The sequence below is a fragment of the Oenanthe melanoleuca genome, chromosome 5 (assembly GCF_029582105.1).
Source record: "Oenanthe melanoleuca isolate GR-GAL-2019-014 chromosome 5, OMel1.0, whole genome shotgun sequence".
Lineage (NCBI taxonomy): Eukaryota > Metazoa > Chordata > Aves > Passeriformes > Muscicapidae > Oenanthe > Oenanthe melanoleuca.
Window position 1 is genome coordinate 13,583,875 of NC_079339.1, and position 27,219 is coordinate 13,611,093.

The 27,219-nt window shown below is 38.8% G+C and overlaps 1 protein-coding gene across 1 annotated transcript in view; it reads right to left on the bottom strand.

The window, feature by feature from the left end:
• The window catches only part of ABCC8 (ATP binding cassette subfamily C member 8), a 73,214-nt gene that overhangs the window by 16,312 nt on the left and 29,683 nt on the right, over positions 1-27,219 (bottom strand). The window contains 17 exon segments of the mRNA XM_056493554.1: positions 470-627; positions 1,277-1,346; positions 2,497-2,657; positions 3,210-3,457; positions 4,000-4,099; positions 4,794-4,919; positions 7,449-7,586; positions 9,765-9,845; positions 10,519-10,603; positions 11,403-11,501; positions 14,834-14,869; positions 16,383-16,418; positions 20,643-20,748; positions 20,839-20,914; positions 22,805-22,915; positions 23,116-23,221; positions 26,993-27,138. Of these exon segments, the coding sequence (XP_056349529.1) occupies positions 470-627; positions 1,277-1,346; positions 2,497-2,657; positions 3,210-3,457; positions 4,000-4,099; positions 4,794-4,919; positions 7,449-7,586; positions 9,765-9,845; positions 10,519-10,603; positions 11,403-11,501; positions 14,834-14,869; positions 16,383-16,418; positions 20,643-20,748; positions 20,839-20,914; positions 22,805-22,915; positions 23,116-23,221; positions 26,993-27,138 (1,883 nt within the window).

The window sequence follows — 27,219 nt, forward strand, 5'->3', positions numbered from 1 at the left end:
TAGAAGGCACCCAGAACAGGAGAGGAGGCTCATGCACATTGGATCCTTAATGGCTGGCAATACCACCATGGTTACACTGCATTCTGCAGCCTCTCCTTAACATATTTCCACTTTCACCTGGACAGGCAGACTGCAGTTTCCCTGTCCTGTCATCATGTTTTCTTGGATGCACTCAGCACACAGCCCTTGGGGGAGGACAGAACCCAGCTGGGTTTTTTCTGTGAACTCCAAAAACCTTTGATCATGCACAAAAACCCTGATCATGCCTGCCAGAAGTTCTGCTTGAAGAGCTGTCAACGAAGGCACTTATGAAATGACACATTTCCACTGCAGAGGATTTGTCCCACTTGCAGGCAGTGCCACAGCCTTGACAGGACCAAATTTCAACACAAAGCTCCCTGCTCTGCAATTCTGCAGTGCAGGGAATATTTCCATCGCCAGAACAGTGATGGCCTGGGCTCTTTCTTACCGGGATGCGACTCGGAAATACTTCTGGATGAAGTAGCACATGATTGCCAGGGGAACCAGGGCAATGAGGAACATGGGTGTGACATAGGAGATCACAGCAAGGGCAGACACACACAGCAAGGTGGAACGGCTCAAGCACTCCAGGGTAGCTGGGATGTGCTGCACAGAGAAGAAAAAAAACACACAATCCTCCCTAACATGCCAAGTTTAAAACATCACTTCATTTTCCTTTCTCAAAAATTTTATTCCTTGTGTATTTTAAACATACAGGTCTGCTCTTGAATTTACCACTGGGTTTTGGGGATATCTGAAGGGATTTCTGTGGAGCTGCTTCACATCTGCATTGTGGAGTACAATCCTCATGTCAGAGGATTACAGATGTGATGCAGTGGATGATTTTAGCATCTGGATAAATCCTGTGAACTGGCAGTGCAGTCTGGGGTAAGTAATGGTAATTTGAATTTCAGTCATCTCTATTCTGGGCAAGAGCACTTGCTTTTTTCTCATTTCATTTCCTCAAATGAATGCGTTAACCCTCCTAAAAAGTAGATACTCTTATTTGGGGATATCACTACTGATCTTATTTTGTTTCCTTTTTCTATACATGACATATGAGCAAAATAAAAGTTTTTTCAATGTGCATGTAAAATAAACTTATTCAGAACTGAGAAAATAATGATGCAAACTGAAAAAGTTAAAATTATAGTTCATCTGTAAGCTTCATCTAGATAAGTCTGTAATAAATGAAACCCCACTTTTTTAGATTAAGATAGGATAACTTGAGAGCTTGAAAATATTTAATCATTACCTGGTCAATGGTATTGCAGTCAGCTGAAAATCTGTTCAATATACTTCCCAGAGGTGTTGTTTCAAAAAACCTAAAATGGTTCAAGGAATGGCAAAGTTTACAGTGCTGATATTAGAACTGATTCATGTTATTGTTTTGTCTTACCCAAGCTAGGTACTATATCACAGAAACAAGCAAATAAATTGACAGCCATAATAAAATTTCTCACTTTTCCCAGTACCTATGGCTTTCCAGTTAAATGGAAATGTCTTGAATTTACAACCACTTAGAGCCCTACAACTGCAAGCATGCCCTCTACTGCCTAAGCCATGGACATCACATGATTACACTTAAAAAAAATCCTTCCAGATTTTAATTTGAGGCCACTTCAATTCATGAAAAATTCAAAAGAAGCTAAATTGCAAAGTCTTGCATCTTTCTGGGAACAGAAAATTGTAACAAGAACAACTACTGTTGGAATAATACATTAAAAGACATTTAGATATATAAAATGCACACTACATTATTGTTCTGCAACTATTAACTGTTCCATTACACATGTGGAACCTGAAATCTAATTTTATCCTGGAAAAAAATATCTAAAATAAAGTCTGAGGTTTTTCCATGTATGTGGTTTGTCCATGATTTCTGGGTCAAATATAGTTAGCTTAAAAATAAGAAGGTTTTTTTCCTGGAGCTGCAGGTTTGAATCAAGATACACCTTTTATTTCATACATGGGAAAAAACCCCAAACTAATGGAGGACAACCAAGGCTTTTGCTGGAACAAAGTACATCCCAGTGTACTCTAATGATGCCTGTAATGACACTTGTCTAAGCTCATTATCTTTCCCAGACTTGCACAATTACTGCCTGACAGTAAATATTTCCAGTGATTAAGATGATGAAGCATGCTATGAATTATCTGTACCACATATTGATCAATAATTGAGTTTTCTCCCTAATTAAAAACTGCACAGAGAAATTAAACATGCGAGGAAGTAAATCTCTGAAGCCACAGTTGGGCAGGAGAGGCATTTGACTTGTGTCTAGGAACTCAAGCAGCCTGGGTGCCATTTTCAAAAACTACTCAGAAACTTGACACCTTGTGATTTTTGACTGAGATCTTAAAAAACATGCAATGCACAATCATTTCTTAGTAAAAACTGTACTTAGGAGACTCTCTTGAAGTAAAGAAGACAAAATGACCATAATAAAATTTCTATTACAATCAAAGAAATACCTCATTGGAGCCAAAATAATTTTGTTTAGTAAAGAAGAGTGTAGCTTTTTGGTGACTTTCAAGCCAGTCCACTCCACTGCTATTGATGTGACAAGACATAATACAATGCCAAGGCAGCAAAGAATGCTGAAAACTTTGGAATATTGAGAATGGTCAAATTCCTAAGAAACAAAGAACAACACAATTATTCACATTAAATTATGTTTAAAAATTATTCCAAACACATAAGCACAAGAGTGAAAAAATGTGAGAGTATATCCTTGTTGCTCCCTAAATTAAACTGTGATTTTCACCCATCTTAAATCATAATTTATCAACTTTTGGAGAGGAAAGTGTTTGCATGAATATAAGTGATAAATCAGAAATTTCAAGTCACAGAACACCATCAAAAGCTCAGGTTGCTGTGAGAATGCAGCAATGCAGAGAAAACAAAAAAGAACTCTGACATCAAAATTCCTTTAGAAAAATAGGTTTAGGCATGTCAGCTTGATGACTAAAATACAATAAATCTAGCAAAAGAAGAATAACACACCACACCTAACTTCATTTTACTGTGCTGTGTATGGAAAAAATGTATTTGAGCTTCAAAATACTCTGGAGTGGCTCTTTTATAGAAAAACAGCACCTTGCATACAAATCTTGGAGCAGAGGTTGACAGTGGGAGAACACCCCCAGATAAACCACAAGAGGAAGGTGAACAAGGCAGTGCCTACCACGCACTGGGAGCAGTTTTTTGTCTCGGGCTCTATCTTGACAGAAATGACGTGCTCGGTCCAGAGTGCCAGGCAGTAGTCGATGGCCACCATCACCGTGTGCTTCAGCAGCTGGGACAGGAGCAGCAGGGGCAGCAGCAGGATCCCTGCTGCACTCAGGTACTTGCCACAGGCTCTCCAGGGCATCTTGGCTCTCTGATGCAGCACTGAAGACAGGTTGTCTTCATCATCACTCTCTGTAACTTCTTCTGCAAGGTGCAAGAGAAAGGACAGCCACGCTGACATCCATATCAAAGGGACTGGCAAGTGGTAGTCACAAACCAGGGCTTACCATCCAGGATAAAGGGTGGCTTTAAGGTCAAATCACCTGCTCAGGCTTGCATGTGTTAACCTGCTACACTTCATAGTAATGCAGACTAAAAGGATGCAAAAACCCTCAGCACTCGGTGATCAACTTCTTCAATCATGTTTTTACAATGTGAAATTGCTGGATAAGTTTCAATTGCAATCTGGTTCCCAGCATGTTGTTTATTATTATTCTTCCTTCATTATTAAATCATATTTGCATATAAGAAAAAGCCTCAGAAGTCTGAAGGAAGGAATGACTTGTGAATGCTTGCAATCACTCTAGTCCAAAGCTCAAAGCAATGGAAACAGCACTCTTCTAAATCATGACCCACAAGAAAAATGTTTTGTTCTCTTTCCAGTTTGAAGGGTGTTCATTCATTCTAATATAATTTGACTGTGAAACAGTCATGTACTGGAAGTGGGCTCAAAGGGTACCCTTTACCTTCATCCTCCTCATCATCTTTCAGCAATGCTTCCCGGGAATACATCGTCCTCCGGAGATTTGTTCTTTCCAAAACAGGGTTTTCCTCAATTGTTGTTTCCTGAAAAAGGGACAGTCCATGTGTTTTCAAACAGAGAATTAATAATAATAATAAAAAAAAAATGCTACTTGTGATGAAATTGTTCCCTCTCAGTGAAAAGCAGAAGTGAGAATCTCACAGCAGGCAGCCATAAGTGATTGATTTGCTATCTCTGTGTAAAACCAAAGGACATAAATTAGATAGCTAACATTAATTTCAGGTTGCCAATCCCAGCCCTCCTGGAATCTTAACTTGGACAGTTATGGTGAAATTAATAAGAACTAAAGTTAATATCTCATTCTTCATGTGTTATAAGTAGGAAAGACAAAACATCTTCATCATTTAAGGAACTTGTTAGAGGCATATCTGAAAAGCTTCCACCCAAGGCAATGAGTAAATTCAGGCATATCTATAAAACCAGTCATCAATATTAGCAAACCTTTTCCTAAAATGGCTGTATTTATATTCCTTAGGTGACAATATTTTGATAGGGCTTCCTATCAAGAATGGATTAGAACAGTATCAAGGAAATATGAGATGTCCAGATGAAGGAATTTATCTTAGGAGATAAATAATAATGGTAACACTGGTACTACATTCATATTAAGTTAGACATCACACACAGCATGCCAATTCTTGTTAAACCTTTCAAACTAAGGGGAAAAAAAAAGATGACATTTTCTTGCATATATTGATTGCCCTTCCCATCAAAAACCTTCTCCAGCTCTTGGTCTTGTCGATTCATTAATGTCTTCCAGTGTTCAAAGAGCTCAGTCTCTGATTTCTGAATGTCCTTGAGTGTTCCTTCTCTCTGGATGTTACCATCTTTCATGGCAATTATCTAAAAAGTCAGAAACACAAGTGGTGAGATAAATAGCTGGGTATGTCTATTTATTTTATAGCTATGTTGCTGTGCTTTGACAGGATATTCTCTTTCCTTAAATAAATAATATTTTCACAAACAAACCTATCTTCTGGAGAGACAGTGACATTATGTCTTGTCTCCATCCCTTCATTCAAGATGCTGAAAACCCAGAAACTCCCTGCACTCCATGTTTTCAGAAAAGGCTGCTTTTAGGAAAGAGGAATGGGATCCCTGTTGGCAGACAGGGGGGCACACTACTCTTCCTAAATACAAGACATTAGCAAGATAAGATTTTAGAGTTCTCTTACCTCCTAAAAGGAAAAAGCTTTTAGCAAGACATTGAGTGCAGGAGGTTTTGCCCTCAATCAGGCAATTAGATGTGAGCATGCTGTCTCCTTCTCTGATACCATGGACTGATAAGGAAAAGCTAGGGAATTTGAATCCCTAAAACTTTGAAAGCATAAATAGTGGACACAGTTTGGAAAAGAAAAATATACATGCAAGACAAAGTCTGCAGGGAGCAGTTTCCAGGTTTGTGTCAGTGTAACTATGTTATACACACAATGTATGCTCTGGATGTGAAATGTGAAAGCACTGGCTGGATAAAAATCAATGTGAAACCTTAAATATATTTAGTTGTTGACAGGCAAAGTTCACCCAGCATATTAACATTATTCTTCATTCATTAATAAATCATATTTGCATATATGAAAAAAACCTCAAAAGTCTGGAGGAAGCCACTCTGGTTCTAACAGGGACAACTGGAAAATGAAGCATGCAGATTGCAAACCTCCATCATTATAAAAGAGTTAATGCAATGTTTATTTTTCTCTCTCCCTGGAAACTCAGAAATTTCCACAGGCAGGGAGTGGGGAAATAAACTATTTTGCTTATTTCTAAGAATTTACACCAGAGAGAAGGTAAAAATAAAAAAAGAAAGAACTTTTGTGATCAATTTATTCAGGAAACCTGCAACGGGGCTGGACCTTGAATTCTTCTGAGGGTTTTGTTGAAAAGATTTAGGGGGACCATGACATATACTTCAAACTATATTTGTATGAAAAAATTCTTAATAAAATAAATATTCCCTCTTCACTCCATTGGGTAAGAATTGCTAAGGATTAATGAAACCTACACTTGGGAAAAAACATGAACTATTTTGTAATAAATATTTTTTATTATAAAGTTCATACAAATCCTTCCTGTGAAATATACTGTCTGAAACAGTACATTTCATAAAAAATACACATCTAGAAGATAATAAAAATAAAGCTATTTTTATACATCATCTCCTGTAACATAACACCAATATCTAGAAATGAGTCTGACATTCACAAACAAAATTAAAACAATTACACTGATGAAAGGCCATAACTGTATATACTTTGTAAAAATTGCAGATATGTAACAATAAATAAAGAAGTTAAATGGCCCTCATAGGGAGGGGAAGAAGGCAGAAAATTCCTGTATCCCAAGAGACACTAATTGGAAAACCAGGACTGTGTTGAGAACAGTGATAACAACCTCTAAAGTTAAACAGCTGAGGGACAAGGTCACAGCAGAGATGATAAATAAGAAATGCTGCCCACCAAAAACCCCATCAGAACAAGATGAATGTTCTATCTGCAAATTTACACCAAGCCAATATGAAGCTCAGGAAGCAGCTGCAATGTGATTATTTCTTGAGACCAGGAAACTGCTGCTCTAGCCTGTGCAAGATGTGAAAGAGAGAAGTCCTGCTAAGAGGGATAACTGCAGTCATCCATCACCATGGGCAAGGAGACCTGGGAGGCTGGAAAACTGCAGGAATAAGTGCAAGGCCAATGGGAACCAATTAATTAAAAAAAAAAAAAAAAAAAAGAACCCAAACCTCCAAAAATTCCCTCTCCATCTTTGACAATTCCAATTACAATATGGTATCGAAATCCATATCTCATTTTTTTTTCCTTTAAAGTAGAAGATATGAAAAAGAAACCTAACAGAACAATCAAATACTACACATTTCTTAAAATCTTGCCCACACACAAAGGGCAAAGATGTTCCTAACACATTATATAGTAGCACTAACCACAAGGAAATACTGGGTTTTTTTTCCTTATGTTTTCATACTTCTCAATATCCACCTTGCAGAAATGTACCTTTTCCTGTGATAGCCTAAATTCCTAGTAACATCCCAGCAGAGGCAAAGGTGTTACTCAAACATTTCACTGTTATGAGATTAAAAAATAAGCCAAAATTTTCCAATATAACTAATGTTTTGGGATACTCAATGCATTTTAAATGTAACCTGCTTTCATAAGAGTATTAAATAGCAGCCCTATGAAAATCCAACCTATTTAAGTGTTCTATGATGGGAACCTCAAAATTATGGCTCCCCTAACTGTTGGATTTTCAGAATATCTTCTCACTGAAGTATTACTTGGTGGAGAGATGAAGTGAAAGCACTTCAGCAAGACATGTTCCTGCCATGTGGTTGGCTCAGAAAATTGGGAAGAGGTTCCTTACCCAGTCAGCGTGGGGCAAGTACTGCAGCTTGTGGGTCACCAGCACAATGGTCCTCTTGTCCTCCCGCAGCATCTTCAGGATCCCTTCTTGCATGAGATGGTCACTCAGGTGGATATCCAGGGCAGAAAAAGGATCATCCTGTCATGAGGATAAGGGGTCAGCTTTTGGAGCCAGAATTTAGGGGATCCAAGGGAACTGGCAGGTTTTAATAGCAGGAAACCCAGGGAGATTGACACAGACACACGGAAGAGGCCATCAGATCAAAACTGTGCTGAGAAATGGTTTCCTTCGTTTACAGAACACCAGACCTTGAACCGTGTTTTTGCAGAGAGCACTAACACCAGCTGTGTCAATTCTACAATTCTGTGGGGTTTTCTGGGACCTGCTCCTCTCCCAGGTGTGTTCATGGCCCGCACAGCTGGAGAACACAGCTCCTGCCAGGCTCCAGACAACATCCCAGTGTGGGTCTGTGGCAGATATTGCATTACTGCTCCATGGATGGGGACAATGAGCATAATTCTGTTTCCCTTGAACATCACTGCCTTTAGTGTTTTGTTTTGTTTTTTTGTTTTTTAAATTCATAAATCAATACTCTATTAACAAAGAATCACACAATAAATCACAAAAGAAGTAATACTGATAATTTTGCTGACTCGGCTCAGATGTTTGATTTGAGACCTACATTATCTTATTAAATCAATCAATTATATGTAATTCATTTAGGCATAAATTAATCTCTACCATCTTTTGGGAAACTCGTTTACCCAATCCTATTTATAAGGAATCACAAACCTTGTGATTTGATATTTCTGCTTGCAATAGTGATACTGGCTGTAGGATTTACTTAGTGTTACTATTTCATACTGTAATATTACACTAAACCCAGGCTCCATTAATAATCAAAAATATCTGAAACTAGCAGTAAGATAAATATGACCACTTAGATTCTAATAAACCAGAGCATCACAACATAAAGCACCTAGAAAGTAACTTCATGACCCAGAAATTTCTCTCAAATGTGTGTGTGTGTGCAACTGTGTGTGCACTGTGCTCACTGAGCTGTGCTGTTGCACTCTTCTGACCTGGCACAGACCTAAACATCAGCCATATGATATTTGTACTTGTGAGACTGGAGTTTCATAAGTATTTCTTTACAAAACCAGCCTTAAAAGAACCGAGTGTTTGCTAATACTAACATATAGGATTCCTGATTGTTTTCTAAATATTAATACTGAAAATAAAGTTTATTTGTAAGTGCTTTTTCATTGTCAAATCATAAGAGAGCCTGCTGCTATTAGGAGGTTATTGAGTGTTCTTCACAGGAGGACAAAAAGGGCAAAACCAAGTTACAGACCAATAGTGGATCTGCTGGTTTTCAGCTCCTGACCCAACTCCTGCACTCTGCTTTTAGCCTGGAAATTCCCAACACAAGAAGCAAGCACAGATTGATCAGCCCAATTCCCAGACAGGGAAAGATCTAAATAGCCTTTTTTAACTTTAGGGATGACATCTAATGTGCACAGCTTTTCTAATCCAGTGAGATTTACGTCTCACTGTCATAACAGCTGGATTCAAACCTTCCAGAAAACTGAGCTAAAGAAGGAAGTCCTAAATTGGAAAGCCAGCAAGCTCACTACAATTGAGTGTGTAGGTGCATCTGTTTCCCCACCTGTGAAGCTGTTAGAACCTGCTGTCACTCTCCTTCCATAGCTGAAGCTGGGACAGGATATACAATAGGCAGTTCAGGGTGCAAAAGTAGCTCAGTTTGTTTTAGAAAGGAAACACCCAGACATGAGACAACATTAATTTTAGCCTGAGACAGCTTAGGAATTTAATGAATACATTTGAAGCTTTTACATTTCTAAGACCCAAAGATAAAAGTAAGGGTCAAATACAATTTTCAACATACTGAGAGGACAAGCATCAGCATTTCAATGTGCAACACATATCTGTCTGTCTGCAGCATTTACAAAATGCTTCCTACCTGCAGGCTGGCTGAAAAGAGATATAAAATACACAGTGCACATTTGGCTTGGCTCAGTGAAACCATATTCAGTGTGTGACCCATGAAATGCTCTAAATGAAGGAGAAGCTTGTGCTTCTGCATGGAGCAGGAACAGGACACATGAAATACTCTAAAGGAAGGAGCAGCTTGTGCTTCTGCATGGATCAGAAACAGGAGGACACATGAAATACTCTAAATGAAGGAGCAGCTTGTGCTTCTGCATGAAGCAGGAACAGGACACATGAAATACTCTAAATAAAGGAGTAGCCTGTGCTTCTGCATGGATCAGAAACTGGAGGACAGCAACTCACCAGGAACACAACATTTGTCTGCTGGTAAAGTGCTCGTGCCACGCTGATACGCTGGCGCTGCCCTCCAGACAGATTAATGCCCTGGAGATAAGCAGGAGAGAAACAATCAGACTGTAAAAGAAAACATCAAGTGAATATTCATATTCCTTCTTCTGACTGGATTATATATAGGGGGTTATTCTGCACAGAGAAACATGAGAAATTTTTACAAAGTGTGGGTCTGTAATGTGTCCTTGTGGTGTCTTAGGGGGCATTTTTGGGGTTCTTTTGTTTGTGCTGGTGCCAGTATATGCTAGAGTAAATTGTTTACAAATCTGTGACTTCTGTTTCTTTTCTCATCACACCCTAATCTTCCCTGATGTGATAAAGCAAATGATTAAACACCTGCCTTTCTATAAATGAAAGTGCTCTTAACAAAAAAAAAAAAATCTATGTATTACTATTATTTATTTATTTTTCTGTTACTTCTAAAGAAGCCAAAAAATATCCTGTTAAGTCAGGATATCTGCAATAGCAGCTGCAGAACAGTCAAACATTCTGATAGCAGCATATTTAAATCATTGCACCTCACGTAAATGACAGTGTTTCCATGTTCACTGAGCAATGAGCTTTCAGGCTAATGACCCAAACATACACTTAACTAAAAGATTACCTTTGTTGCCAAATAACCTGTAAGATTTTAAGAACCAACAAAATAATAAACCCCCTTCTATATATTTAAACCAAAAATAGAAGCCTGTGGCTGTTTACTGACCCTCTCTCCAATCTGGGTTTGGTCCCCGTGAGGCAGAATGTCAATATCAGGCTGGAGGGAACAAGCATCAATTACTGCTTTGTACCTGTGGAAACAAAAAAGGCAACAAAATCCACACAGATACTGCTGGAGAAGCACATTTCCTACCTGCAGAGGAACAAGAATTAACCAGCTGGAAGAAATCACACAGTGGAAAAGATATTTGTTAGCCACTAATTGTGCTAATGGGATCTCTTTCAATCACATGCAAGTAAGTAATATTTCAGCTAAGAAAAAGGGTCTTAGGTCAGCTTCCCAAAGTAAAATGTTAAATAGTTAAATCTAGGAAAAACAAACAACTTCTTTCAAGGTATATTGCTATTTTTTAGCAGCTGTTTTTCCACACCCAGGGCCTTTGTTTCTTTTTTCATTATACAAGGATAACAGAAAAAAATGAATGTAGGATGCAAATACATAATCAACCACTTTTTTTAAGGGTGAGGGAATGGAATACCAGCAATTGATTTCTAAATATTTTACAATGTCTGGTGGACATTTATACTGAATAAAAAAGCAGCCCCCTAATTCTTTACAAACAATATTCCCACCCCCAAACAGGTGATGTCCTTCCAGGAGAGGGAAATTAGTCAATCAGGTGAGAGAACACTGCATGCTAAACAAACATGGTCCTTGGAAATGGAAACATTTGTACACTTGAGTTCAAGTGAGACAAACCCTGTCCCTTGTGGCACTCAGGACAAACAAGGTCAAAGGGGGAGAGTGAAACATTCAGGCAGGTGCAGTGGGTTTGTTCCTACAGGGAGATGGGGACCCATGTGTGACCCACACAGCCCCAATATTTATGGAAAAGGGGAGTAAAACACAACAGTGCTGGAACCTGTTACCTCTGTTTGTTAAAAGAACTTTCAAATGTGATATTCTCCTCCACTGTGGCATTGAGCAGCCAAGGCTTCTGGGAAGCATAAGCTACTGCCCCTCTTTTCCTGGGGAAAAAAAACAAACACAGGAGTTCCCAGCTTACCAGTACAAGTGCTGCTTTTGGAAACCATTTTCTTGTAAATGAAGGAACTAGTAATTAGTCTTCAAAAATGCTTTCCTTTCTTTCTTTTGGACAATGAATAGCTTTTCCATCAAGGAAATACATAAGATGATAAATTTCCAACAGAATACTGAAATTGTTTACCCAAATGAATTTCACTTTGTTCCCTCCCCTATGTGAGATGGGGTTTGGAGAGTCTAGCTCAATAAATCTGCTTCTTGAGCAGAGTGGATGGCAGGAGAAAAGTTACCAAAGACTGAATCCTAGCTCTGTTTGGATAGATTAATAAAAAAAATCAAATGTGTAGCAGATCTCTAGTAAAGCAACACATTTCATTCTAGAGAGATAAAGTGCTTAAAAAAGTTCCAAACAACTCTACACATGCACAAAGGCAATTCCCTCTGCCATTTTTTCTCCCCATTCTAAGAAGAGAGCTAGAGTTAGAAAGTAAATGAGTAAGAAATTTCTATGCCTAAAAAGGCAAGAAAAGAGAACACAGACAAAAAAAAATATTTGCTAAATTTCCCCCAGTGAAATGGCCCTCATAATGTATTGTCAGAAGGGACAATTTACCAGGTACAGTCAACAGGATCTTACTATGCATATATTATTTAATAGAAATTATATGATTACATTAATATTATGACTCCTCCTACTATTTAAAAAGGAAAGTATCTGCCTGCTAGAGAATTGTGCTTTTGCTATCTGTGGTCCATTAAGGATCCCAGTAAGGCAGAGCTGGGAGAAAGGCAACATCTCTTATCAGAGCAACTGATACTGCTGGAAAACTCACTGGCATATCAACTTTTTTACAGAAAAGGTCCAAAAGAGGGATCATATGCCTAAAAGCATATCTGTTTTCTTCCTAGCACTATCAGCTAATCCAATGAAAAGATAGGACCTCTCATCCAAACATGGCCTTTGTCTGCTAGACAGCTCTTATGGAAACCTATTTCTAGTTGGATCTGAAAGCAATTCAAATCATAACTTGACAAAGTATATTTTATTTCTCTTTATAAGTTAAGGCCACTTGCCCTGCTCATTTTTTTCAGGCTTTTACCAAGCTTGTTTCAAAACCAAGATAGGATCCAATTTTTGTTGATGACCTGAAAGAACACACAATTCCACTATTCTCCTAACATGCTTCCAAGTTGAAATTTATGATGGTTCTCTAGAATTTAATTATGCCTTATGTATTTTCTTTACTGGAAAATGAAACAGAAATAGCTAAACAAAAGAAAAAAAAAAAAAAAGGCAGAAAAGATCCCCTAGGCAGTCCAGCCTGCAGCCCCAAAATCTAATTCAAGAGCATTCAGGTCTGCCTCAAGAGAGGCATTTTTTCAATTAGTATAAAATTTTCATCCCAATAATTGAGAAAAAATTGCTCTGAGCATCTCAAGATGAAGATGTATTCCCTTTCCCTCTTTTTCATTGCTTGAAACTGTGACTTTGCAGCTCTTAATTCTCAATGTGATCAAAAAGTTGCTGCTAATTTAGTTTTTGAAGAATAGCAGCAAGGTTCTGAGGAAAAAGCTTTTACAACTTTTGCAGAAAGTGCTCTTTGAGTTAAAATATGGGCCCTGCCAGTGTAATGCACTCCCAGCACAATGCCTGGGAATACCACTCACATTTGGATTACATTCTGTTTTTAGGACATCAGTGAGAATTTATTACTGCAAGGAACCTGGCAACAGGCAATGAGCTTAAACTTATTATTGAAAAACTTTATAAACTTATTATTTAAAGTCCAAAACTGATTATGGACTAAGGATTTAGTAAGATCCTCTAAATTAATCCTAATTGCAAACTGAAACTAGGATGGCATATCAGGACTGATCATATTTTGACATAAACAAAAAGCCTGCAAGTGCTTGCAAGCTTCTTCTTCACATATATGAAATCTATTGCATGTCCATAGTGGTGCTTATGGTAAAGAGACAATCAAACAATTGCTACTGAAATATGAGACTGAAAATCCAGAGAACAAAATATTCTGCAATGGAGTGTGCAAGACTTGCTCTGAAAGACTGCCTTGAACATAAATAAGGTTTCACAGTTTTAGGATTGAATGCAAACCAATGGTTTAGGAGACAAAGGCTTTTGAGGGATTATTCTGTGAGTGGAAGTGATTGCTTCCTGGCCCCAGACTGCACAAATGTGTTTGCAGCAATGGAGTGTATTTTTTCCACCTTTGATAACACAACAGACTAACCATAGCCTCTTAATTATCACAGAGATGCAGACAGAAAAATTCAGCCTTGCAATAAATAAGGAACACCTTCCCTGAGCTCCCTGGAGACTGTGAGCTTTGTCCAATACAGAATCAGCCTGTTTACTAATTATGAATCAGATTAATTAATCACAAACAACACTGTCAAAAGGAACAACATTCACTTCTTTACAGTGTGGGTGACAGGGCACTGGAGCAGATTGCCCAGAGAGGGTGTGGAATCTCCCTCAGTGGAGATACTCAAGAGCCATCTGGACACAATCCTGTGCCATGTGCTCTGGGTGACCCTGCTTGAGCAGGGAGGATGGACCAGATGACCCCTGTGGTCCCTTCAACCTTTGTCTTTCATTCTGTTGCGAAGATTGTTTGTTTCAACTTATTAATCTATGTCTGCTTTCACATTTTTTTTTTGTTAAGTCCAGGAGGAGCAGTAGATCTTCAAGATCAAACACGAGTTAAGGGATATTCATACATCAATCTCAGTGCCTTAATAAACCTATGAAATCTGAGCTGTTGGCAATTTAAAAAATAGAATAGATGCACTTAAAATGCAATGGAGTTAGGATTATGATGATAGAGGAAATAATAGATTGCAAGACCTTCCTTGTATGTTTTGGGATTGCTGACTACAGTTTTATCTTGATTACTTTGCACAATTCATTAACTTCTACTATCAGTCAACTCAAATTCAAATGCTCTCCAGATGTGACAGAAATGTGTACTGTTCTGTATTATCACTGCATATGCAAAAATAAAAAGAAATGCTTCTTGTATTTTCAGCCTGAAAGTATTGGAGCATTCTGGTATTGCCAGTCCTGAGCAATCAGGAAGAAATCTTTCTGCCATTATTCAACTTCAAGGGTCACCTGCTTGTTTTTATTTTAAATCTTGCAGTAGCTGCATACACAGACATCCTGTTTGTCTTCAAAGGGGGAACATTAAACTCATTAAGTGCAGAGACTGCTGAACAATGTTCACAGCATCACAGAATGGCTGAGCTTGGAAGGGACCTCTGGAGCTTCCCATCAGTTTTTAAAATGTTGTACCTGAATTCCATGTCAACAGGAGATTCTTTCTCTGGGCTGTAGAAAACAAATAAAAGCAGTTTTAAAAAAATTAAATTATTTCAGACAATGCAAATGACACCACAAAGTAATATCACTATGCTATAATTAAAAAAACAGCAAAATGACTGCATAGCAAAAAGAAGCTCTTTTTATGCTAAAGTTCTCTCCTATGTGATATTGACCTAAAAAAAGGTATAGTTAAAGCTTCAGTTTGGAGAAGTCCTAAACAACTTTGTAGAAAGCCTTCAGCACTATGAGTAAATGCTCAAGACTTCAAAAGACTTTGATCCAAAATACTCTTCTGAGAACACCAAAGATGTTCTACAGGATGTTAGTGCAGCAAAACCACCAGAGCTGTTCTTACAGCACTTAACCAACTAGGATTCCTAGAACATATGACAATGTAGGTAATTGTTTCTTCCAGTCTAATATCCTTTCCTATTTTTTAATACTCTTGCCATACTGCTGTACATGTTATCTCACCCTTTGCCATCCATTTCCATAACAGTTTCAAACATGAAACTAATTCTGATCACACTTCTCTTGTATCTTAATGGGTTCAAATGGTTTCCCTTCATCTTGGCCCAGGAAATTCAGCCTCTCTGAATGCAGAAAGGACTGTAAGATTCCAAAGTATCCTTTACCAGAAGCTTAGACACGAGCTACATGAAAATTCCTCTTATGCTACACAGATGGGAGCAGCAGTTTTGCAGGACTCAGTCTGACAAGCAGGCAACAAGTCTGAGAAATAAAGTAAATGGGAGTGAAGAAGCTGGCACATCTAAAGAAAAGGCAGGGGAATTGTTGGAAAATCACAGAACTGGGAAAAAAAGAAAAAAAATCTGGTCAGTAAAAGCCACATAATTTAGCCTAAGTCAAGGAAAGGGAGGCCATATGACACTGCTGATTTCAGTAACAAAGTTCTCACTGAGTCCAGCAGGAACAGGATCATCACTTTTACCATTCTGGAGGTTTGTGCCCCAAAGTCAGTCTCAGTTGATTTGGCATATATTCCCAGATGAGCTTACATCCCTATTCCAGGATGAGCTATGTTAATCAGGTAAAAATAATTTTTGTGCCAACAGATGGACTAATCTCTTACTCTCCACACTTCTCTCTGTGTGCCTGAAGAATGGTAGGTGAGAAAAAATTCTGACAGAATGAAAAAAAATGAAGAGAAGAGTAATGGGAGAATTTGCTTTAATAAATGAGACCTTTAAATATTGATACCATTTTTCAAAGTGCCGCACAATCTGGTTCAGATCTTTAGAGAAAGATTTTCAAACACATATTAGGACAGAATTTTCAAAATCTCCAAATTGCAATGCTTTCATAAGAGAAATCCAACTCCTATTTTCATAACTTGCATAAGTGGTTTCAAAAATTGTATGCTGAGATAATGCAGTTAAAATTCCACTGATCTTCAGAATTCTGACTCTATATCTTAAGCACAGATTTTAGAAACCTTTGGATTTTTCTAGTGCTATTGATTCAGCAGGAAAACCAATAATTGCATACAATACCATACCTGAAATCTTCTCCTGTCTCACTGTCAGAAGTGCAGCTGCATCACAAACAGAAAGCAAAGACTGTTTACTTAAGTGAGCACAAGCAATCTGCCCCAGAAAGAAAAACTATTAAATTCCACTTAGTGCACAGGCTGCAAACATTACTTATCACAGGGCTGCAGTGCAGCATCTGTTCCTTCTACACAAACTGACTTGATTTCATCAGGCAAAAAGATTTGGTGACCCTTTTTTACCTTATAAACATTAATTCGACTCAACAAATAAAATCACCTCCACCCTGTCCTGGAGGTGCTAGCAGAACTCAGAAGTCCTGCTATGACAAGAATGCAGCTCCATTATAAAAAGTTGATTTCTAAGAAAACAAAATTTATAATTCCATTGTTTTGGGTTTATTTTTTTGTTGTTTTTTTTTTTTTTTTTCCGTGACAGTAACTGCACCTTTACAGCATATAATGGATTAGTGTGAACCCCAAATCCCACCTTCAGTTGCCACATACTGTGTTCTGTGTCAGCCCTATCCTTGGGGTGATGTGCTTGTGTAAATGTAGGCAGGTCACAAGGACACACAGGTTTTGGTTTTGCTATTTTTGAACGTGCAAAAGGATGTTCAGAGTTGTTTTGACAGGATGACTGGGTATGCTTATTACTGATGCTAAATTCAGTTCCATTCAAAAGAGTGAAAAATCTGTGTGTCAACTGATATAAACAAAATCAAGGAGGAACAAAGTTTTCATGCTTTAAAGAGGACAGGCTCATTAACTTTGTGCCAACACAATTTGCTTATAAATATCCAGGAGAGAAAACTACACCTGCAGACTAAGAGGTTGGTTTGAGACACTTCCATAAAATTTATGCATAACAAGGAATGACCACATCTAAATCAAATTTACTGTACAATTTGGGAGCACCAGCCAGCCACCAGTACTTTTACTTCAAAGGTCTGTGTACTGAACAAAGCTTTTCCACAGCAAACTCACACTCCACTAGTCCTAAATGACCATGTGAACTCAGTGGCCCATTCTCCAAAAACCCATGAGCCTGTTGCATATCATTAACTAGAAACACATTTTTTACAGGAACTAGTGATAGGCTGAAATAGAAAACAGCTTTTCCTGCCCTTCCATGCACAATACAAAGTCCCTGAACCAATTGTATATCAATTCCCTGTTTCTACGCTGTAGCAGGAAAACTATTCCCCATTTGGAGATTTAGTTCAAACTTCTCAACCCACTTTTCCCCACTAGTTCTATCCCTTCTTTCCCCTTTTCCTGCATACTCTTGGCAATTAAGAACCCCTTGATCTCCTACCAGTGCTGAAATGCCAAAGTAACATATGTTTGATAATGAGGTCTATATCTAATTTGTCAAGGTATTTTAGATGTCTCACGATGCAAAGATGAGCCTAATGAGATTTTCAAGCCTTCAGATTTTGATTTCCCACTTAAATAAAATTAAGTACATGGATGTTTCTGAAAACTCCAGTAAACAAGTATTTTTGAAAACCAAGTTACTTTGTAGGCATAAAACCAATTTTAATTTATTTTAGATTTGATGAAAACAAACTCTACATTAAGATGATGAAAACCTACTGTTAACAACCTTAAGACTCTACATTCTTTCACATTATAAGGGCTGAAGATTCACATGTAAGAATGTAAGTCCTGTTTAAAACAAATGACATACTTATGTTTGAGCAAACTATTTTCCAATTAGGACTGTTTTCTGGCATTATTTACTCCAACAAGACTTGAATTGGGACTATTAAAAGTGAGATACTGCCCAGAAGAAATTAGCATGGCATATACTATAATGATTTACTCAATAACAGGTCAAATCATTACCATTTACCACCTGTGCAGAATGCAAATAATGATTCCTCTATTTTTGTTAAATCCCTAACCATATTATAAAATATTTATACTGAGATGCTCTCAGGCTGCTTTGGACAAGAGGCATTAATCTGAACTGGATCTTCTGGACACATATTGTAACACAACAAAAATATCACAAATGAGGCATGGCTCACTTCTGATCATCTCCTTCCCAGCCCAGGAATAAATTACATTACTTTTAAAGGGTTTGAAATAATTTTTATAAAAACAAGTAAAAATGATATGCAGTGAATCCTGTTTTATTCCTAAAGCATAGGGGTAAAGAGCAGGGAAACGAGCTGTTATCCATTAGACCAAGGGAAGGGCCAGGAATAGCATCCAGATTTCCTGAGCACTGAGTGACATGTCAGCAGGACACATCCTTCATCTTCATAGCCATGACCTTGGAGGAAGGGAAGGGGAAGGAAATGTGGATGAACTAATTCAGATCTATTCTGTAACATGAATGACTGAAGCTCCCAAAGAGCTGTAACAAGGGACTGAAATGATTTTGGTGACACTTTCCATTGCCTGAGCTGAGCCTACCAGCCCTGGTGATTACTTGGTAAGACTACTCTCCTTGAGCCTGGGATAAGGTTGCATGTTCCTGGTCAGGGACTAGTATTTTCTTATCAAATTAAGGGAGCTTTCATCTGATAGCTTTACAACACAGGTGTGCAGCCCACACTGGCTGCATCCATCACTCTGAACAGACACAGTGCACATGGCAGCAGCTCTGAAAGATGAGACAACACATAATCTGTCCCAGTGCAGCCAGCACTTGCAGTGCCCAGACTGTTTCAGCCACAAGTCCCTTCCTACATATCTGACAGATAGCACAGCAAATGTGATAACAACTGAATTTCACCTTGTGATACTTTGGCACGTAAAGAAGACACAAAATCCAGTTCTGACCTTTCCACTGTTGTGAAGAACATACTTCTAAACAAGTGCTATTTAAAAGCACAGTGGCCTGTGATCAGAAACATCAGATGTCATCTGTTTTAGTTTAGCATCAGACATTCAAATTACACTTCTTAATCATGTTATGTTGTCTGTAAAAAACTACAGCCCTGCTGAAATGAAATTAGTTCACCTAATAAGGCTGCAGGGATTCTGTATGGTTCCTCACCACAATCTGATTTTCTGCTTAGGGAAGTATATTCTCATGGATAGATCACCACATTCTGGAACTTTGGCTTCTGCTCTTGTTTCCCTCACTAACTGAAAGGGTCACCTTCTTATGTTTCATTTTCCCCACCTATAAAATAGACAACCTTCCCTCCTGGTACTATTGCTATCAAAGCACGTGCAATTCTGAGTAGTGTGACTGACTGGCTTACATATGAAGGCTGGATATAAATCATATCTCTTGGCAAACACTCAAGGAATTTAGAGAACTGTTCCACAAAATCACTGCAGAATCCACTGGGTAACAATGACCCTTTGCCCATCAGTGTGTGTAGATTTGATTTATAGGTAGCCTGATTTTCCTTCATTCCCAATCAGTCCAAAATAAAATTAATTGTTTCTCTAGGTCCTTCTGCAGTTTTTTGAGCTTTGCCTACAAATACTCATACCCAAAGGGCAAAGTGCAGTCTGTATGGGTAGGAAGCCTGGTACTGTGAAATAAACAGGCCAAAAATGTCCACACCCATTGATCAAATTGTGTATTAGAGATGGCAAGAATTTACTGGAAACCATATACAGGAGCTGCAATATATTTTACCATCTGTCACCTCACCTGAGGGTCAAGTGAACAAGTCCCAACAGAAGCTGTTGGAGCTCAGTACCATTTTTTTCCCTGCCTTCAAGGCCAATACAGAAGTCAGACACGAGTGGAATCTCTAAGTGGCCATCAGAGTCCAGGTGCTGTGTCCCCTTGGGAAGGACAGGCTGACTCACTCCTGCCACATCAGGCAGGATGCACTGGGGACAACTCCGAGGTCACTGCCACTTGAAAGACACTTCAAATTCTCAGGCATTACAGCCTGGTGCTGGGATGGAGCCATGCACACATCTGAGCCTGGCACTGCTCCTAGTGACCTCTTCAGAGCTCCATGCAAAGATACCAGCTCAGAAAGCCTCAAAGTGCAAACACCATTCTGCAGCTGCAAAACAAGCTCATTAATTCTAATTCCAAATTAGTTACAATTTCACTCAGGTTATGTTGTTGGAGTGCAGAGTGCCCAAGAAAGGTTGTCCATTCCTATTAATGTTTCACCCTGGCTGGGGATTCTTTCTGATCTCAGGGTAATGTTTTTATCCTGACTGTGTATCTAGAAAATCCTTGACTCCACAAGCTCCCAGGAATTTTGGGCTTTTTCTGCATTACCACTCTAGTCAAGGATAATTTTAAAATTAGAATTTTAAATTAAATGCCCCTACCTGCTCCAGGATATGTTCCCAGAGATCTTCTGCATCTCACCAAGTATGGCCAGCAAGAGAGATGACTTACCACAGCCCACCTGTCCTACAATCATTGTTAGCTGACCTGAGAGGGTGGAAGGTAAACATAAGATTATGATTTACCAAAGAACTATGGAAAAGTATCTTATTCTGTTTATCTGATGCAATTTTGTACCTTGAGGGATTCGGATATCAATATTGGACAATGCTGGAGGACCTTCAGGTGTCCAAGTGAAAAATCCATTTGTGATCTATACCAAGATGGAGAGAAAAGATAAACAGAAACCCAGCTTCAGAGCTCACTTCTTTCCTCCAACATTAGAGACATTCTTTTATCATTACACTGAGCACAGGAACAGAGTTACCCTTTGCCCAATGCAGGAAATGGATCTTCAAGTGACTGACTTTGTAAAGGACTGTGCTTTGATGGGCAGAAACCTCTGAACTCAAGCACCTTTAGACTATTAAAAAATCACTGAGAATTCACAAGGGGGAAAAAAGTTGCCATTTAGAGTTTCTCTTGTTCTATTGTTTTTAAGGTACATATAATAAGTGAAATGATTACAAAACAATTAAATGACATCCATGCCCAGTTTGCTCTCTGCAGAGCCCTGATTACACCACCCAAATTCCAAGCAGACCTGCAGAATCTTCCATGAAATTAGATGTTGTTGCCCATTATAGCATTTCCTTTTGTATTTCTGACATGATTGGCAGATAATCTAGGTTTTGCTAGATACAGAAATTATTTCATTGAAAAAGATTAAAACCAGGAAACAAAGCCTGTTCAGACTTTAAATGGAGATTTCCATGGATACTGTGAGAAACAATTTTAAAAGGCATACATTTATACAGGACCCTCTTCTGTCACTTTTTCAGAGCCACTAAAGCCTTCAAAGCCTTTCAGCTATGCAAGTTACAACAATTTTTCATCTAAGAAGAGTGGAAGGGGACACTTTTCTCACACCCTCGAGAAAAATGGATACTCCTATCTTGAGCAAAAGAGAGCATGGTGTTCCTCCCTCTGGATTAGCAAAGGCAGCCAGAGGATCCTCTCTCAACTAGTGCCCCTTCCTGGGCCATGAGCTGCAGACAGACAGACAGACCTGCACAAATTCCCTGACCCAGGGGCCACTGGTGACAATGGTGTCAGCAGATGGAGCCAAAGATTATCCCTGGGCCTGGCTTTCTGTTTGAGCCTTACAGAGATTCCTGCACTGGCCTCTCCTTTGTGACAAACTCCTCTGTTGTCACTCCAGGCAGCCTTTCGACCCAACACTGCCCTCAAAACTCTCTTTCAAATATTCCTCTTATTTTCCTGGAAGTCTGTTCAAGAATGATGCTGCACCAAATTCAGCATGTCTAAAAAAAACCTGAAAGCATTACCAGTTGTCCTACTTAGTCCCATGAAACTGAATTATTCATCCTCTTTTGCAGGAAATGCAAATGTAATAGCAGGCTTTCTAAATAAACAACTTCATCACTATAACAACCATCAGGATTTTTATTACTTCTGGCCATTTCCATAGCAAATCAAGAGCATCAAAGTGGCATGGGCAATTGTAATTTTTTTCTTCAGACAAGTTAGGCCTTTGGAAGTTAGTTTTTAGTTTCATTTGTGGAAAAGCTATTAGGAATTCCAAAACAGAAGGGAAGATCCATGATGAGATTATTTTGGGAATATCTAGAACAAATTCTTTTCGATTTTCTCAATCCCTTTATTCTATACTATATTTATTATATATATATATACATATTATATATTTATTCTATATATTGGAAGAAAGAATCTGGCTCAGACTCTAAATTGTTGGCTCAGATGATCTTTTGAGGTTCCTTCCAATCTAGCCTGCTGTGAGTTAAAAATTTTGGACCTGAGAACATGGCTAATGACTTAAACACCTGAAACAGAAAATGGCTGGGTGAAATCTAGAGGAATAATTGCAACTAAACACAACCTAGAGATTAGTAGTTAATTCTCAAAAAGGAAGACAGATAGAAGAAAGGTTAATCTCTGACAAGTGCAAAGTGTCTGACAGTTCACACCCAACGCTGGTTCTTGAACTTGAAACTGCCATTGGAGTACAAAAGTGACTATTAGTGAGCTAATAGAAGTGTTATTAGAGTGACCTTCATATCACCTTTACACAAAAATCATCTGCTTCTGTGATGTTAATGGGTCTTCTCATGTGGGAGCTGTAATTGTTCCAGTCCTCCCTGGCCGGCCTCTTGCGGTTCACAACCTTGAGTGGCTGTGCAGAATCAGAAAGACAGAAATAAGCACTAATGGGTGGCAGCATCAGCAAAATATCCTAAACCCTGGCAACAATGGTATTAAAATAGAGGTTTTGCAATTGCAAGGAATAATCAGTAGGAAATGGAGAAGTGAAAATTTTATTCTGGCTACAAATGACTGCAGCCACTTCATGGGCAATGAGACAGCTTTACTCACCACTGCTTGGTACTTGCTGTGATTATCTGCACTCCTTAGCTCTGAAGATTTATCATGCTCTTCTCCAATTTCTTCACTTGACAGGAATTCACTCAATTTCTGCACACTGAAAGGGAAATAAACCCACAATCACACCTCAACCTTGAAAGTAAAACTTGTCCACTGCAATGTTTATTACAGAGCATCTCTTCTGGTACTTCAGCTGCTGTCTGCTGCACAGTTTATTCTTGTTTTGTTACAGGTGTGTGAAAATGTGCAATGGGAAGTTACTGCTAGGAAGCTTTCAAAACTGTCCTGTAGCCTATTAACAGTGATATTTTCATAGATGGTGCAGATGTTCCCCAAGTCTTGTCTCTTCTGACATCACCAGAGAGATCTCACACAAAGGTTTTCCATGCATTTGGTGGGACACAGAAGGGCTACAACAATGGCTTGTTTTGAAGCCACCCACCCAAGCAGAATTAATGTCATTTATGCTGAACAAGAGTGGCCTAGACAGTCCTACTGAACAGTCTTATAAGAGCTGCACACTGTGAGCCAAAGTCAAGCAGTATGGTGAAATATGATGTGCATAAGGTAACTAGATAAAGGAATATACCTTAACAGAATAGTATTCAACAGATGAGATATAAAAGGAATCCTGACAACCAGCAACAAAGAAGAAGGCATACAATTTTCACTAGCTGCTTTAAGATTTAATTAGCTAAGAGATAATGTGCCTTTATTAAGACATTTAACAGATCAGGGCATCAATTTTATCTCTGTACCTGACTTTATAAAATGTATGTCTAATCTACTCACAGGGACAGCAAATGAAATTTGTGAAAGAATTGGATTGAATCATGAACTCAACATCAAAGGAGCTCAATTAGCTGGAAGTAAGTTAACTCCCAGTCTTCAAAATTATAAAGTGCCAGGAGGCCTAAAAATAAATTTATGGACAAGAGCTGAAAAAAATTGATTTCAATGTTTAGCCTTAGGCTAACTGGGGAGAAAGAGGAAAAATAATGCCACTGAAGCTTTGTGATAGGTGGTGATCTGTTAGGGTGCCAATCTTATTTTAAAAGAATAAACCTGCTAAGATTTATTTTGCATTTCACTGCCAGTGGTTTCTTCTTTAGAAGGAGACTGAGTTTCTTCTATGAAGCTCGTGAGATCCCCCACTGATGGCAAAACCCTGTCAGACCCAGGCATTAGAGCACTGCCTGAGGCAGACTCCCTGCACTGCTAACACCTGTCCTGCAAGCAGAGATCAAAGTCACCCAGGCACTCCCAAGCAGAAAGTTCTAGAGTTTTCTGTCAACCTGCCTGATTGCTGTTGGCAGCTGAGGACTGAGATCAGTGGATCTCTTGGGAGACTCAGCAGAGGGAATTCAGCTACAGCAGGTACTACAATCTATAAAAAGGGGGAGAATAACTATTTGGGATGGGATAAGAGGAATAATAATTAATTTGGGATCAATTTTTGATCAGAATTCCTTAATGGGAAGGTCTTTTATAGAAGCTCAATTGCTAGAAATACTAATTTCTACTTGCACAAAGCTCTGGAAAACAGGGCTAGGAATCTTACCCTTTTTGTTCAGTGAACCAAACATTTAAAAGAACATTTTAAATGTCTTTGAATGGACCAAATAATGGTTTTAGATGCTGCCTATATAGATTTGATATGCAGCTGCACCTATATTCTCTGCATGAAAATTATATTGATATTTGAGAAATTGCTCTGAAGATAGAAGGAGCAGACAGGGAAGTCCCCCATGTATCTGCTCCAGGGCTGAGAGACAGCAAACATTCTCAGACCAGGCATATCCAAACAAGAGTATGTCTCTATTAAGCCATCCAACAATTTGATTTTATTCTCTAGTTGTGTATCCAGGTGTCTCTACTCTCTGAAACCCCCTGCCCAGTGATCTGCATACTTCTGGAATTACTGCTCCTGAGGCAATTACCCAGAAGAAACACTGTGAGAAAATCTTGTGTTAGAGGCAACAGCTCTTATTTCAGGATGCCAGACTATTCTAAACTCTTAAAGAATAAAAAAAGGATGTTCTCTGCAGAGCTCTTGCTGACAGCACAATTCCAGTATTTCAATATCTCCACAGGGGAACTTATTTTTAAGCCACAGAAAGGACATATTGATTAAAACACAGTTATTTGCACAGCTGACTGCAAAGATGGTTTGATATTAAACCCAGTAAGAGACATAATGCCACTCTTGCTGCTTCAACCTTTGCTGATTGAAAATGGTACAGTGCACCCTTTGTCTCTAAAGACACATTGAGGAAATAAATCAATTGGCTCCTCAGTTTTAATTTTCAGTGGCAGAAAAACTCTACATATTAAAAAAACCCCAAAGCACCACTATAAAAAGTGGTATCAGAATTTGTCACCTTGCTAAAGATTTTGAACAATTGCCCCTCTCAGAAGCAGGCACCCAAGCCCAGAATTTGGAAAATTTTCAGGGGTCCTACACCATCTCAGCCTAAAAAAGCTGGAATACAACTTTCCCAAGTTAAGTCACCTTTACCTGACCAGCTACTTATTAGCAGGAAGGTGTAACAGCAGGACACAGCTGCAGCAAGCAAACAATAGCTGTGCTCGATTGCTATAAACTCACTGTCTGCTTTTTAGCATTTATTAAACTAAGCAAGCAGATCTTTGTGTGACTTGAAAATATCTGGCTCATGCTTCCAAAATATTCCTCTGAAGGGTGGGGCACTCTAGAGAGAGCAGCAGCACCAGCACTATGGAGCAATGCACTCTGGAGCACTACCTGAGTGATACAGATATTCAGGAAGGCAAGGATGATGCCAGCTTTCTTACAGAGTTTGATTCCTGTCTGCACCACAAATGGCAGGGCAACAGCCTGCCAACAAGAAGATATCTCCAGAATAACCCATGAAGAACTCCCAGCTAGAACAATTAATACTTGGCTGATGCTAATCACTCTGAAATTGCTCCTGTGGCATTAACAAGCACAATTCATTGCAAAGAAACCCTCAGACAAGCCAAAATAAATGGCTGATGGTAACAGGCAGTGTCAGTGTGGGCTCCCAGGCACTCTGCTGGCTGTAATCTTTGCAAGACAATTTGCCATGGCTCTAGGGACTACCACAGTGGCTGCAAAACATTTCCTGCCAGCTGCTGATGCTCTCAGATTTCAGACTCCTTAGGAGAGAGGGCACAGCTGTGACTTTGCACTGTCAGGGAAATTTCAAACACTGAAGGCAATCTCAGCCTCGTGCTGCAGTCTCCCTTCCAAAGCAACACAAAGGCAATCAAGCAAGTGTCTGTCCTATAGCTTAAATAAACTTGTCAGACAGCCTCATTGGAGGTCATAAAGTTGTCCTAATAAAGAAGGAAGCCTTAACTCTGCTTCCCTCTTCAGTCAGGTAGAGTTACACTGCATATGAAAAAGCATTAGGAGGTTTTTACAATAATGTATTGATACTCAAAATCCCCAGTGAAACAGCAATTCTACTGGTTGTTATCTGGTTAAGCTGTTGAACACTCAAACTAACATGTTCATCAGAAAGTAAAAATTCATCAAGGCTGGATTAGATATTTAGTCATTAATGTGTTGTGACTCTCAGAAGTGATTTTTAAGATTTTTTTTTTTTTGCTTGTTTCAATCTGTGTCCCAACAAGCAGCAGCTGAAAAACAAGAGATACATGCTGAAACACATGTCTTTCTGTGATTACCTTTTACCCCTCCACATCCCTGATGGAGGGGAAAGAAACTTGGGAAGCAGTTTACAAGAACAGATAAATAATCACCGTGCTATTTCTGAACTTGAAATTGTAAAATAAGCAATGGGCACATTCTCAGAAACTGGGTAGGTGGTAGATATTAATTATTAAGATAGTAAGTTCTCACCTTACTAATGCTTTGACAGTGGATCTAACCACACTTGAGAGCAGGAACAATGGAGACACAAGGATATGAAACAGGGAGAGGGAGGCAAATGCCACGGATGGGGAGAAGTCAGCCTTCCTTGTCAGATGGGCATGGACAACAAATGTCTACAAAGAGACAAACATCAGTCAGTGCTTTGCCATAAGGAAGGAAAAAGACTTCATATTTCACAAGCATTTCCTTTACAG